At 43.4% G+C, this 16,405-nt stretch overlaps 1 protein-coding gene across 11 annotated transcripts in view; it reads right to left on the reverse strand.

Moving 5' to 3' along the window:
• The window catches only part of CFAP221 (cilia and flagella associated protein 221), a 47,569-nt gene that overhangs the window by 14,142 nt on the left and 17,022 nt on the right, over positions 1 to 16,405 (reverse strand). For 4 of the 11 annotated variants that reach the window (XM_070581130.1, XM_070581128.1, XM_070581129.1 and 1 more), the window contains one exon: positions 15,428 to 15,528. The exons of 4 other annotated variants lie outside the window; for them this stretch is intronic. In XM_070581130.1, the coding sequence (XP_070437231.1) occupies positions 15,428 to 15,528 (101 nt within the window). 3 more of the 11 variants (XM_070581132.1, XM_070581134.1, XM_070581133.1) reach the window with 3 other exon arrangements.

Consider the following 16,405-nt stretch of genomic DNA (forward strand, 5'->3'; position numbering starts at 1 on the left):
AATGTCCATATTACCTAGAGCAATCTACAGATTCAATGCAATCCCAATGACATCCTTCACAGAAATAGAACAAAGAATCCTAAAATTTATATGGAACAACAAAAGAAACCCAATAGCCAAAGCAATGCTGAGAAAAAAGAACAAAGCTGGAGGCATCACAATCCGCGACTTCAAAACATACTACAAAGCTATAGTAATCAAAACAGCATGGTACTGGCACAAAAATAGACACACAGATAATGGAACAGAATTGAAAGCCCAGAAGTAAAACCATACATCTATGGACCGCTAATCTTTGACACAGGAGCCAAGAGCATAAAATGGAGAAAGGAAAGTCTCTCGAACAAATGGTGCTGGGAAAACTGGGCAGCCATGTGCAAAAGAATGAAAGTAGGCCATTATCTTACACCACACACAAAAATAAACTCAAAAGGGACCAAAGACTTGAAGGTAAGACCTGAAACCATAAAACTCCTAGAAGAAAATAGAGACAGTCCACTCTTTGACATCAGGCTTAGCAGCATCTTTTCAAATACCATGTCTACTCAGGCAAGGGAAATAGAAGAAAAAATTTAAAAATGGGACTACATCAGACTAAAAATATTCTGCAAAGCAAAGAAAATCATGAACAAAATAAAAAGACAACCCACCAACTGGGAGAAAATTTTTGCAAATCACATATCTGACAAGGGGTTAATTTCCAAAATATATAAAGAACTCATACAACTCAACAACAAAAAAAGAAACAACCTATCAAAACATGGATAGTACACGAACAGACATTCTTCCAAAGAAGACCTACAGATGGCCAACAGGCACATGAAAAGATGCTCAGCATCACTAATTATTAGGGAAACACAAATCAAAACTACAACGAGATACCACCTCACACCCCTCAGAATGGCTATAATTAACAAGACAAGAAATAACAAGTGTTGGAGAGGATGAGGAGAAAAGGAAACCCTCATCCACTGCCGGTGGGATGCAAACTGGAGCAGTCAGTATGAAAAACAGTATGGAGATTTCTCAAAAAAATTAAAAATTGAAATACCACACAATCCAGCTATCCTGCTACTGGGTATTTATCCAAAGAGCATGAAATCAACAATACAACGAGATTTATGCAGCCCTATGTTTGTTGCAGCATTATTCACAACAGCTAAGACATGGAAGCAACTCGAGTGCCCATTGTCGGATGAATGGATCAAGAAGATGTGGTATATATATATACAATGGAATACTACTCAGCCATAAAAAATGACAAAGTCATGCCATTTGTGACAACATGGATGGATCTTGAGGGTATGATGCTAAGTGAAATAAGAGAAACAGAGAAAGACAGACACTGTATGATTTTATTCATATGTGGAAGATAAACAAACACATGGATAAAGAGAACAGATTAATGATTACCAGAGAGGAATGGGGTGGGGAGGTAGACAAAAGGGGTAAAGGGGCACATATGTATGGTGAAAGATAAAAAGCAGACTATTGGTGGGGCCAGCCTTGTGGCTGAGTGGTTAAGTTCATGTGCTCTGCTGCAGTGGCCTGGGGTTTCCCTGGTTCAAGTCCTGGGCGTGGACATGGCACTGCTCATCAGGCCATGCTGAGGTGGCATGCCATATGCCACAACTAGAAGGACCCAAAACTAAGAATATACATCTATGTATCGGGGGTCTTTGGGGAGAAAAAGGAAAAAAATAAAATCTTAAAAAGAAAATGTAGACTATTGGTGGTGGGCACTATGCAGTCTATAAGAAACTGACAGATGGTAATGTCCTCTTGAAACTACACAATGTTATAAACCAACACGACTTCAATAAAATAATCTTTTAAAAAAATTAAGAGTTGTCTTTCAGGAATTGAGACCCCTTGTCCACTTGAGGCCAGTTGAGATCACCAACTCATCGACTGAGACTTTGCAAATGCTCAATAAGTGATCTTTTTGGTGTCAAGGAGCTAAAAACTCCACCCTCGGATCACGGTCAGGCCTCCATTTTGTGAACACGCATCCTGTGAAGAGCCGTGAAGCTTGACTACGCCTGCGCAGATCATCAATCACCTCACTTCTCCCTTCCTCCGATCGTCTACTCCCGCACTTCAGACTGCCCTGCCCCTCATCCCGTAAGTAGCACCCAAGCCCTGGATCAGGGAGACAGATCTGAGGGCACATGCCTCCTGTCTCCTTGCAGATCTCACAAAATAAAGCTACATTTCTTTTCCCAAAAGCTGATGCTGTACTAATTGGCTTTTTTTTATGAGCACTGGGCAAGAGAACCCCAATTTCGTGAGGTAACACTTAGAGCAGAGTTGCCGGGTCAGCTCATCTGCTGCCTTCTGGGCATCGGACCCAGTGTGTCTGTTTCCCATGATGCCCCACTCCTTACAGCCCAGCACCTGTCTACGTGGGAGACTCTGAGCCCCACGAAGGCAGCGCTGAGTCTACTTGCTTCTCCGGGGTGACCTCAGCAAAACCCCAGCGTCCCACAAAGACTAAACACTCAGTAAATATTTGTTGGAGTAAAGCGAAATAACTCTTTCGGTAGCAATTTTGGGGATGTAGTGTGGTTCAAATGTGGCTTTAAAAATTATGCCCAGAGCATTTTTATTTGGCTTTCAATTCACTACCTTTTTAAAATTTCTGAAATATTCCAAATGTAAAGAAAAATACAGAGAATGATAAAATAAAGATCCCTTTGTCCACTACCAAGCTCAAGCAAATCTTTTTGCTTTGGGTAATCTAGCAGAACAGTTGAAACTCCCTGTACTCCTCTCCCTTGTCCTCTGCTCCTTCCTGTCTCCCCAGCGGGGACCCTATCCCGTCACTGTCTGTCATTCCCATGCATTTTTATAATATCACCACATAGACATGTACCCATAAAATATATAATATTGTATTATTTGTTTTCAACAATATTGTTCTAAAACTTGCTAGCTTTGCTCACCACTATGCTTTTGAGATTGATGCATGCGGATACATTGATAAATGACTATAAATGAAACGATTCATTCATTTTAACCAGTGATGAGTATTCCACTATATGACTATATCTTCCTTATTTATGACTCTCTTGCTGAAGGGCATTTAGGCTGTTCGCACTTTTTCACCATTGCAAAGTGGCAACGACAATCCTTGCATGTGATTCCTTACGCATCTGCGCCAGAGCTACTCCAGGTATAACCAAGAAATGGAATTGCTAGTTAGCAGCAGGGTAAAAATATCAACTTTACTAGATATGGCCAAAATGCTCTGCAAAGCCGTTTGACCAATTTATACTTGCACCAGCAGCATGTGTGAGTTACTGTTGCTTACCAACACGGGATTTTCAGGCATTTTAACTGCTTCCAACCCGAAAGAGGTGGAATGGTATTTCATTTTATTTTCATTTTCATTTCTTTGAGGTTGAGCTTCTATCCATATATAACCATTTGAGTTTCCTCTTCTATGCGTGTGCATATCCTTTGCCTATTTTTCTATGAGGTTTTCTATTCTCTCATTAATTTGTAAATTCTAGATATTAACTTTGTCAATTATATCTATTGATATAAATTCTACAGAAGGGTCATAATGCAGAATAATCTCTTCAGCCAACAGTGAGATGAACACTTCACAGGTTTTTTACCAAAATCATAAATCCTGTCCTAAATAAGCCTCCACTAGAAGCATGCAGTCCATCTTAACTCTCTGAGATGGGTCCTAATTCTGAAACACAGGGTTCACAAAGGTCATTACATCTTCAAGGCAATTCAGCACAACGGACACTCAGGCCCCACTGAACATCAGCTACTCTACAGCACTGGGTAGAGAAAACTAACATTACAAGTTGTGTTCGCCCCTCAGGACGTAAGTAGCCTTGGGTAATGGTCAATGTGAAGCGTTAAACTGCCCCAAATGCCCAGTCTCTGAAGATCAGGCCAGTGACTCCTACAGCCACACGGGCTGAACGGCCCTCCAGTCAGTAACCCGAGGGATCTGCTCACCGCTGCCCCAGCGAGGGAAAGTCTGCTGCTCAGGAATCCTCTGCTATAAGCTGCACGTTTGCATTTTCCTGAACTAAAACAAAAAACTGCTAGGGCTTTTTATATATGCCCAATTTTCAACTAATTTCAGAGCTTTGATAATTCCCATAGAAAAGGTGTCAGGGTATTTCTTTAATGATGATTACATGAAGCCAAATTCCTGAGGCATTAGTCAGTCTGGAGAAACAAACAATTCCTTAACGGCACAATATTCCAAGCACCTTGATTCAGAAGCAGACACAGCAGTGCAAGTAAAATACATTTCAGTGGAATCACTGAACTTTGCTTTCATGGCTGCTGTTCGTATTATGGATGTCAAATTAGTGTAGATGGCCGCCATAATCATAAATCAAGGGCAGTCTAGATTCATTTGGGCCAAAAGGAATTTTGGCAAATATAAAGTTTAGTTTATATAGAAGTTTTTCATATTTGAAGAAACAGAATCCCATTAGCCTCGGGGGGGGGGGGGGGGCGGGGTGTAACTTAAAAATTCTAAACAAAATTCCCATTGCTAAATACCATTTAAACGGATCCACAGTGAAGAAACATGCATAAATATACATATCTGAGGCCTATTAATTCATATCTTCCATCTAGTATTCCTCAAATGCAAATAGGAGCCTGAGTTAGAGTTCTTCTATAACTTACAGGAAGCAACCAATTAAAATATTAAAGCAGACAGAAATTAGTACTTTGGGAGGTAACCATAATGCTTATCTCTGTTACTTTATTATTTAAACAGCTTATCAATTATGCTAAGGCCATGTACAAAAATATATTAAGTACTTTAAAAGAATTATTCCCTATCTTGAATAAAATCCAATCCACACCTTTTAAATACAAGACATGTATTATCGTGTACAAATTGTGCACCTATTAGAAGAGAGTACAAATTTACCTTACAGAAAGTAAACATAAAATAATATATAAATTCAAATTTCTTTCTTGTCCCTTCTCTAAATAAATACTAGTAGAGAGCCAGACATCACATTAATTTCCATTTAACCCACTAAACATTTGTTTTTACCTTACTCAGATGTTATTTTTATCGTTTACCCTAAAATTTAACATTGTGTTTGTCAAAAGAGTAATCAAGGATTTTTTGAGAGAATGAATGATCTTGTGAACTTATTGTAGATACCATAAAATCAAATTTCCTCCCTAATTCAAAAATCTCAATGTCTACAGAGTGGAATGAGCAAGCCAGCTTGCCATAAATATGATTTTACTCCGTGTTGGAGAATAAAGGGGAACTGACAACGAGCATGACAAATGCTCACTTACTACAAGATGCTGGAACCAGGCGGCACAGTAAATTAACCATTAGCTATTATGCTTGTATAAAATATGAGGGAAACACCATCGAGATAATGAGAAGCCTCCCCACAGAGATGTACGGGTAATTTAAACTACGACATAGACTATAACATGAATTTAGTAGGACTTTTCCTTTGTCAACTGCTCATTGATATAGAAATCATTTACAGATCAAAAGATGTGAACAGCAATGATGTATCTGTGTGACATTCTTTCTCTTCCAAATGTACAGCAGACTTGTGAAAGAACTGAGGCTGAGCCAGCTTTGGGACACACATTATGACAGTTTTAAAACAAGCTGATAAACTCTTCGACACTCCTTCCACAGAGAGGTGGAGTCGTGTCTTCTTCCCTGGAATCTGGGCTCTATAATTACTTAACTACTAGAATACAGTGCAAATCATGCTGTACCCATTTCTTAAGACCGAGCCTGAAATACTGGCATCTCCCGCTTCTCTTGGGATACTCATTCCAGAACCTAGCCACCATGTTGTAAGGAAGCCCAAGCAGCCTGTGGAGAGATCTACATGGAGAGAAGAAGCTCCCAGTCCTCAGCCCAGCTGAGCTCCCAGATAATAACCAGCACGTGAGTGGACCATGTTGGAAGTGGAACTTTTAGCCCCCAGCCAAGCAGCCCAAGCTGACTCTACAGGAAGCAGAGCCGAGCCTTCTCCGTGGAGCCACGTCCAAGCTGTAGATCCAGGAGCAAAGTAAATGATGGTTGTTATTTTAAGCCACTACTTCTAGGTTGGTTTGTTACACAGCATTAGAAAAACTGGCCCAAACAGCATTCTCTCTGACCTCATTGCCCCTTTTAGTGAATGATTACCTAACCCCATTTCTGGTTGCAACTTAATTTGGCAATTTTAATGTCTTTTTTTTTTTACTAGCCCTTAATATGTACCAATCATTGTGCTTGTATTTCAGTTAACCCCCTTAACATCCCTATGAGTTTAGTACTATTACTTTGCTCATTTTGTGGATAAGTAAACTGACCTCTGGGGAGGTCCAAGGTCACACAGTTGATAAGGGGTGAGGTGGAAATTCATACCAAGTCTCCAGAACCTGCCTCTTAACTGATTTACTGTTACCGCTCCTAGTCTCTGACATTAAGGAACAGCGAATGACATTTCATTGTTTGCACTGTAGTCTTCTTCTCTGTTGACATTCTCTGTGAAACAGATCCTCTGTGCCTTACTTGTTGAGCTTTTTAGAAGGCATTTCCTTTAACTAGCCGACCAACAAGAAAGGCCTATAAGATCCCAAGACCTTTTCTCAAATGTTACCAACCTCCTCTCAAGAACAGCCTGCACATGGAGAGGAAGGAGGAAATCTGGGCACTGGCCGGTGAGTTTCCCTTGAGCTTTGGCTGTAGTTGCTGTATTCATAATGTCCAACAAAAACAAAAAGAAATCAGACATAATGATTAGTTGCCTGATAAGCCAGACCCCCAACCCCCCAAACAGATCGGCAACTATTTGAAAAGACATAAAGAGTTGAGGTAAATTATATTTCAGATTTCAAGGATGCCCTTTTATCTAAGATAATTTATGTTCCAATGAATTTCATATTTTTTTAAATCTTATTTTCAAAGACACAATCAATCTCACTGGGAGTGGGGCCTCAAACTAGAAACACAGTGACCCATGATCCTTATTGATACAGTCAAAGCTAAACACAAAATTACATAAAGAAATGTTCAAGGAACAGGCATCTAATTATTGTACACACCTAGAGAATGAAACCCCACCCCAACTTGAGACCCAGCTCACCCTAGGATTAAGGTAAAGCCAATAAAGCGGGAGAGTCCGGGAGATCTGACGTTTTCCCTCTAGCTGGCCTGGGCTTCGCGCTCCTTTCTCGGCCGTGGTTCAGTTCCTCCCCAGCCTTACTGAGTTACTGAGTCCTCCCTGCTGGTGAAACCACCCCACCTCTTACCCTCACCCGTTCCTGTAGTTGAGGAAAAGGTGGAATTCTGGCGAAAACACTAGGGAACAACTGGAATGAAATGAGGTCACCTCTGCATACTCGGGAAAAGAAATTAAGGCATTTCTCTGGGGGCTGGAAAGAAACTGAATTCAGGAGAAGTTAGAGATGACCAGAGGACATGTTCCCTGTCATCTGTAGAGATAATATGTACCCTAGTCACTTCTTTAAAAATTGTGATAAAATGTACATAACATAAAATTTAACATTTTGACCATTTTTTTTTTTTTTGGCACCTGGGCTAACAACCATTGACAATCTTTTTTTTTTTCTGCTTTATCTCCCCAAAGCCCCCCTCCCCCCCCTTCCCGTACACAGCTATATATCTTAGTTGCAGGTCCTTCTAGTTGTGGGATGTGGGACGCCGCCTCAATGTGGCCTGACGAGCAGTGCCATGTCCACGCCCAGGATCCGAACCCTGGGCCGCCGCAGCGGAGCGCACGAACTTAACCACTCGGCCACAGAGCCGGCCCCATTTTTACCATTTTTAAGTGTACAGTTTAGTGGCATTAAGTATGTTCACACTGTGCAAACATCACCATCCACCATCTTTATCATCTTGCAAAACTGGAACTCTCTACACGTTAAACAATAACCCCCGCCCCCTCACCCGGTCTCTCAAAACTGCCATTCTGCTTTCCGTCTCTGAATCTGACGACTCCAGCTACCTCACATGAGTGGAGTCATACAGTATAAAAGGCCTTTTAAAAGTTAAATATTAACTTCAGTTATAAATGAAAATTATTGATATAAACAATGCATTTTATAGAAAATAGCACCTTACAACCCCCCCGAGTTGCAGAGAAAGCGGGATAATGGGGGAAAGAATGAAATTCAGGGTGGCTCCTGTGGATTATAGCAGGGCCCATGTGCAGAGACCAAGGAGGTCTGGCGTGGGAAGAAAGTCACCTCACAGGGAAAGGAAGCAGCTAAAGCGAGTCGAGACGGGAGATGAAAAGCCTCCTGGTTTCTTTTTTTGTTGAGGAAAATACAGCATCTCCTGGGAGAAGAGAAGAGGAGACACTACACACTGCTGATGGCCTTTCCTTCTCTCGGAAGAAATATTTTAGGTTTCTTACTGCTTAGTCCATGACACCAGGGTGGTAGTTTCATAGAAGCCACAAAATGTATATGCTGTTGTGTTTAACGAAACATTCCAAGAATTTATACAAAGACTAGAAAACCCTAAATAAGAAAACTATTCCACCTTTAATTACTGCTCCTGATACACACATCCATCTGCTCTGGACGCTGATCATAAATTCGTGCTGCTCCATCCCTCAGCCCCACACAAACCAACCGAGCAATTTTCCAAATCAAATTTGCACAAAATCAAAGGGAGAAAGTAGAGTATTGCAATTTTCAAGCTCAGCTTTCATAAGGTCAATATCGCTGCCTCCATTTTAGGATTTTCAGCCTTTTGACCACTTTCTCCAGGAGTCAAAAGTCTAGAATTCACCATTTTGTGAGAAAAACTTAAAAAAATAAAAAGTAAGTCTTCTATTGAAAGTTCCCTTTGTTGACTGTCTCAAGTTGGCACTTGCTTCTGCTAAATGGAAGGAGGATGCATTTATGCCCTTTCATTTTTAATACAGATCCCTGTGGTTTAGGGGTTGGATGATTTTCTTTTCCTGCTAAAATTTATAAAAAGAGACTGGGCCAAGATGAGTAACCAGGTCAGCAAAGGGATATCAAATCAAAGCAATGTTAACTACAAAACATGGGAGAATTTTTCATACAGTAAAAATTAAGGCTGTTGTTGAGTGGCTGTAGTCGTTTTGTCTGAATATCAGTTTTGAAGCAGTTTTAAAACACAAGTTCACTCCCGCTCCACATACCCACGTAAGGGCTGAGGTAAAGAACAAGCGGGTCAGCGTGCTCCAGTCACCCTTGTCAGAAAGTTTCCATAAAATGCTGCTGCTCCTTCAAATCAACCTTGAGTTTGGGATGCACAGAGCGAGACCCTAGTGAGAGTAAGGAGCGTGCTTCCCTTGCTGAGCTGGAAAAGGTGAATTTATTCTCTTTGAAGGCTGCACAAAATTCTTCTGAAGATCAGTTTTCTAATTTTACCCTGACACCCTCATTCTTAGCCAGTGATAGCTGGTTCTGGGGCCCCTCTCCACCAGTAAGGACTTTCTTTATCGGTACAATGCCAGGCAGGACCTGGATGTTGTCTCTGCTGGAGCCAGTTCTCACCGTCAGTCTTTCCCTCTCAGCACTGGTTCAAGAATGCACATTCTCCTGTGGCCCAGATGCTTTCAACTCCAGGGGCAGCGAGAGAATTTGGTTTTATTCGGACATCCTATTCTGACCTTGGTTATTCCCCCACTTTCTGAAATGAGCCATGAGGTTCCCCACTTAAGGAAAAGTATCCTTTAGTAAATTCCTAAACTTATGACGTAAAAGTTCCGGAGACGGAACTATCCCGGCTTTGGAATGGAGCAGCCGGGGACCTTTTCTCATAGTGCTGTGCATGTGGCCCTGTGGTCTACAAATGACCTGTAGCCCTGAGATGAACACACGGTTCCACTTGCTGTGAGAGCAACATGGTGGCCTTGCCCATGGGACCAGGTCCAGAGTGGAAAATGAGGAAGGGAAGGGGAATCCAGGGGAGGCCCCGGGTGACTTTCACGTAAGCTTATCGATAGCACACTAACCAGCTGGTCAACGGAGTCAGCTTGGTGCAAGGAGGATCAGTCGATGCACATGGAGAGAACAACCGCTCAACTGAATGGATTTGCTCTAGATTCCAACCAGTTATTTGCTGCCAGGTAGACACAACTGGTGAAACTGCAGAGCACGATGAATTAACACGAATCTTTTTAGAACCACGGGAATGGAAAGATATAAAATTTCAGTACCTAAGATAAGTATATTCTTATTGCGTATATGGGAAGGGTAAGATGGTATTTTATCTACAATTTTCTCTAAGATGTGAAGTGATTGAAAAATCTAACGGCCCTGATGGTTGGGTTTACCTAGTTATCGAGCACAGTTTCCACCTACGGAAAGGAGAGAGAGCTGCCAGTCCTCTGCACCCCATGGCGTTCGATTTAGAGATGTTGGACGGAACTGGATGCAACTTTTCTTATTTACAGAAGCTGTCAAAATACATTGTACCAGATCTTAAGCCACCGAAGTTGTTTATAAGTAGTTGGCAAATGTCCACACAGAGTTTTATCTCAGCAAGGAGAATTTACAACCACCAAATCCAGCCAATGAAAATGCAGGTGATGAATATACACAAGTCCACCTCATGACCTTGTGGAAAATGTACCGGGGTGCTACCCAGTCCTCAAGGAGGCTCAGCCCAGACCAGGCCTTCTCCCCGGAAGCAACCTTGCAGTAAGAAAGCAAAGAGTGCGATTTATTAAATGCAGATTCTACAACTTCTGGCAATTTTGCCTAAATCAATTCTATATGCAAAGAGAAAATATATCCTTCTGAATCGACCTTCCACTGAATTTGTGTTCTCCCCTTACCTATATCTTTCTCCATAACGTATAGCATTTTTTCTTCAGCTGTAGAAAATGTTGCTTTACTCTGCCATTTAAAAATATCAGTGCCCTTAGAACCTTCACGCACTGCTGCTAGGAATGGACACAAACAGCCACTTTGGGAAGCAGTTTGGCAGTTCCTCAAAATGTTAAACACAGCGTTACCATATAACACAGCAATTCCACCCAACAGAAATGAACACGCATATCCACATAGAAACATATTTACAAAGGTTCACAGCAGCATTATTCAAAATAGCCAAATAGCGGAAACAACCCAATGTCCATCAGCTGATGAATGGATAAATAGAACGCGGCCCATCACACAATGGACAACTATTCAGCAATGAAAAGGAAGTCCTGACGTGTGCAACAAGTTGCATGAACCTTGAAAACATTATGCCAAGTGAAAGAGATCAGTCACAGAAGACCACATAGTGTATGATTCCACGTATATGAAACGTCCAGAACAGACAAACTGATACAGAAAGTCAGTTAGAGTTTGCCTGAGGCTGGGAAGTTGGGAGGGGGAGTGAGGAGTGGGTATGGGGTTTCTTTTTGGGGTGATGACAATGTCCTAACATTGATTGTGGTGGTGGTTGCATATGGTAAAAACCATTGACTTGCACATTTTAAATTAGTAAATTTTATGATATGTGAATTATATCTCAACAAAACTATTTTTTGTTTTAAGGATAAATGCCGAGAAAGCAGCTCTCCATTCTAGACCTGCAGCCGCACCCTCACCTCAATCCCCGCCCCGCCCCTCCCTCTGTGGAGCTGCCACTGGGCCGGCTTGTGCACAGTCCCTGACAGGCTCTTTTGGGGGCTTCATGCATCCCCCTCGGCTGTCAGCCCAGTCCCTCATTGTTGGAAGCCCACCTTCAACCTGGCCGCCAGCCTTCCCACTCCAAGCCTCTCCCTCCCATTTCTCTGTATGTTGTCTACCTTTGTTAAAGTGTGAGCCAAACGGGCTGGGTCTCATTTGTGCCTTCCCCAGGTAAAGATCTCTTTGGTGATGGTGATGATGATGATGATGAAGATGATGATGATAGCTAATACAAATCATTAACTATATGCTAAGCACTGTTCTTAGTACTATTAAGTATTAAAAATTTTCAACTATTATTGTTAACTATTCATAAATTCTATTTTAATTCATTTAATCCTCGGAACAATTCTATGAGGCAGGTACTCTTATAAGCTGCATTTTACAGATGACGATTCTGAGAGGCACAGAGAGGTTGTCATTTTTCAGGGTCACACAGCCATCTTGAAGCAGAGCCTGGATTGGAATCCAGACAGAATGGCCCCAGAGCCTTAGTGGTCTATGCTGTTAAACATGACACTGCATTGCCTTGTCTCCTTTTCAGTTTCCTTATTGAAAGTCCTCATAGGCCAGGCAGGTAACAAAAATGAGTGGAGGGCTGAGTGTGGGCAATAGGGAGTGGTGGGGACTGCGGTGAGCTGACAAAGGCATAGTCCTCTAAAGAGGCAGCTTCCATTCTGGCCCAGCTGAACTGACTGTGATCATGCAGAAATGTGGGCCCAGTATTGCTGGATCTTCCTTTTTTCTTTTTTAAAGAAAAGTGGCAACTTAAATTTTCATTTGAAATCTTTTGATTTTTAAATGTTGACCGCTAATTCAAAGGTTTTTAAAAAATAAACTGTGTGGGCCACCACCATGTGGACCAAACCAAGCAGGTCAGCAGTTTAATTAAATCAGAAGCCACAAGCTGGGGGCCAGGCAGGCCAAATTCAGAATGGGTGAATGCATGAATGAATGAAGTGATGACAAGTTGAGCATTAAAAGCAGTCTTCAACAGACAAGATTTGACGATTCGTGGACCACTTCTTCATTCCCTTCCAACAATCTCAAAATTCCTTAGAAAACCATCCTGGGCTTTAGGTTTTCCATAAGGAGCCACAAACGGAAAGAGTGAGGTTGAGGGGCTGAGAGGCGAGTGGAACGAGGCAGTGGCAAAGCTGAGTCAGATGCCCCATCTCCCAGACACAGTGACAAGTGGATGGTGGAGCTGAAGGAGGCGCTGACCAGGAGGTGCCCTCTGGGTGGGGCAAGTAGGGAAACCGGGTGAGGTCGGGCACAGAAGCTGCCAAGCAGCCGGGGCAGGCGCAGAGCGGCAGCACTGGAGGGGCATCTGCTTCTGTCCACAGGCTGAGCTCACGAGCAGCCAGAGAAAGAAATGGAGCAGCGCTGGGGGTGTCCTGTGCATACGGGGGTGAGGGCCTCACACTGAGCCAGAGGAAGAGCAGGAGCCAGAGGCAGGGCCGCTCAGCACTGAGGGAGATGCCCCAACGGGACTCGCAGGTAAGGAAACGCTGTGACAGGAATGAAACTGAGAGTGGCAAGCTTGGAGACCACAGTGAACCTGGACATCACGAATGAGGCAGCGCTTCTGATGCGTCGGAGCAAAGGCTGGGAGCAAGTCCACCCTCGTAGGGAGGAATATTTTCCCACTGATAATATTTAGACTTGTAGTAGGACTTCTAGTAGGTTTTGCTGCCTTTTTAAAATTTTCTACAGACAATGAACTCCTGTTAATGCTTGCATGTGGGCCAGACCACTCCCACCACCCACTTCTTGGTGTGCCACTGATGGGGGTCCTGGGAGGCTGCCCGGGCCTCCTTCCCAGGCCCCGGTCTGTCCTGGGGAGGGAAGGCAGCCTGGACATGGTCGCCTGGCGTAGTCAGCCCTGCAGTATCCATTCATGACAAAATCCTCTGGGAGACGATCACCTCTGCCAGGTGACAGCTCGCATCAGCTCGATTGCTCATGGAATCCACACCATCACTCCAGAAAAGTCTAAGTGCAGAGCCAGAGGAAGCCAGGCGGAGTGCTGACAAGTGGGTGTGTAAATCAAGGACAGTCTGCTGCCGCAGGTCTGCAGCGGATGCTGTCAACTCTTCTTCCCCGGCTGTTGCACGCACCGCGCGCTCTAGAGTGCTGTGGCTGATGACTCTCACCTTGACCTTCTCCAGGAAGGTGCCCTTGGCTGGGCGACTGGGCCCCCATCCCTATTCTTCACTCCTTTATGGGTTATGCCTTAATGAATCATGTGCAATGTGTCCTTGTTTCTGCTTCTAAGGGACCTGAACTAAGACACTACTGCTATATTTAAATGTTTGCAGTTACTGTCCATTTTTGAAGGGTCCCAGGCCCTCTCCTGTCTCGTGCCTGGCTCACCACAGTGGCCCTGGCCACGCCCCCTCCGATTCTCTGCACAGGCCGCCAGAGCTGGATCTGACTGCGCCATTTCTCTGCTTAAATCTTTCAGTGATGGCCTCAGGGTAAAATCTACCATTCCAGCAAAGCCTATGAGGCCTTCTGGCTCAGTCTTCTCCCTATTTCCCCTGCCATAGCTCCTGTGACCCACATCCAGTCACAGGAATGTTCTAGACAGGCCTGGACGTGTTGTGCCATTTCACATTTCACATGTATCTCCATGCCTGAAATGCCACTGTCACCTTCCATCCCATGGTGTCCTCTTAGGATAACCAGATGTCACCCCCAAATGGGTGAGGACTTTCCCCATCTCTCCAGGCAGTTTCGTGCTCCCTCTTCGGGGCCTACATGGGACCCTGTGCGCCTCTATTACAGCACTTAGCAATTGGTGTAATTAATTGATGACGTGGTTCCATCACAATTACACTCGAAGACCTTCAGAATCAGAATCTTTGTCTATTCGTGTCTATTCTTTTTACCGTGGGTGATATTCAAAATATCCATCCACTGGGACTTCCCAAGCACTGCTCAATTAGAATGGATGGAAGGCCGGAGCCAGGTCCTGCGGGGCAAACTGCTAGGTATTAACAACTTAGTCACTGAGTCACCGGGAGACGAGGGGAAGGCGGAGAGGGGCCAGGCAGCTGGGATGCAGGGATGAAGGACTCAGGATGGGATCTATTTCCCAACAAGCACAAAAGCATTTTAGGATTTTAATGATTGGCATGGCCATTATATATCAACTTCTAGCAGCTCAATATCCATCTTCTTTGTAACCCTAGGGGCAACAGCACTATGCCTGGTAGTAGGTATTTAACAACTATTTACTGAAAAAACAAGACATATCTTACATTACAATTGGAATTATTAACTATTTTCCCGACAAGAAGGAAGAGGGAAGCTGAGATTTGGCTTCTACAGTGACTTTCTCCTGTCTTCGCCTTCCCCGTATCCACTCCCCCTGTTGCCAGGAGTATCCGGGGCTTCTGGCAGCTGTCTCGCCCCCATGACGGGGAGCCTGTTGAGGAGGAACTGTGTGTTGCACAGGCCAGCAAAACCAAGACACGGGGAGAGGCAGACTCTGCAACCCGACTCAAACCCCGAGACCCGGCCACGCCTGAAGACCCATCTTGCACCTTTCCAATGAAAGGGCCTAATAAACTCCCTTTCTTGTTTATGATATTTTGACTTGGTTTTTTGTCCCTTTGCAACCACAGTCTTGCAAGTCCACCTTGCAAGTCCAGGCTAATTCAGCTAGAAGGATAGCTTTCTATTAGGAAAAATACAAACCTAAGTTTTTTCATACGTATCTCTTAACTTTTCACATCCTGTGACATTTTGATAGTTCATTTTGGTAACTCACCTTTCACCAAGGAGAACATTTGATAGGTTTATAAATGAGGGAAAGTCCAGCGTGTTCGTGACAGGATAGGCATGGATGGGAACAAGCAAAGTCTCGTCTCCCTAAAAATTAATGGGAGAAAAGTCAAGTTTACCAGATTGAAGACTATAATGTTCAAAGGTGAACTTGTAGATGCTTTATTTCTTGTTTTCTACCATTAAAAACACTTCCTTAAGAAACCTGAGTGCTTAAGTACAACATTAGAAATACTGAGTTTTCTTAGCTATAAACAAAGTGTAGGAAACACACTTAAGCACATTTCATTCATTTTTATCCAGGAAAGCTAAAGATAATGATGCTCTCATGTAGATACAAAGACAGAAATCTATCTGCTCCTATTTCAGGAAATTATATGGAAACACAGTCTTCAGTGGCCCGAGAGAGAGAAACCAGCACAGAGTCAGCTGAGCCCGACAGCGTCGCACAGTAAGCAATGAACTGGGCAGAGGGCGCGGGCCCTGCTCCCTGGTCCCGCGTAATGTGTGACCTGGCTCAAGATCTTTAACCTCCCCAGGCCTCGTTTCTTCCTTTGCAAAATGGGGATAATTCTGCCTTTCTTTATAGGCTCTGTAAGAACCAAGAAGATGACGGCCTTGGAAAGTGATAAGTCCTTCATGAAGGCCGGGAATCATCAGCATCCTCTTCAGTGGCGGGAGCCGGGCCCCGGCCCTCTGTGCCGTCCTGTCCCAGGATCTTCCTTCTTGATACAGAATGTTCCTCCTGAAAGCAGTACTCCACTTTCATTTTTAGCTTTTGTGTTTGTTTTTTTTTTTACTTGTGTTTGTTACTAAAACATACTCTTCCATTTAGTTTTGAAAAATTAAATTTACTTAACCTTAAGGCTTTTCAACTTGCAAGAGTTGGGCCTGGAATACAGAGCAAAGGGAAGGGTGGAGGCGACAGTGTTAAGAGAAGGACTGACAGCACGTGGAGCTGGCT

Source organism: Equus przewalskii, chromosome 17 (assembly GCF_037783145.1).
Source record: "Equus przewalskii isolate Varuska chromosome 17, EquPr2, whole genome shotgun sequence".
Taxonomy (NCBI): Eukaryota; Metazoa; Chordata; class Mammalia; order Perissodactyla; family Equidae; genus Equus; species Equus przewalskii.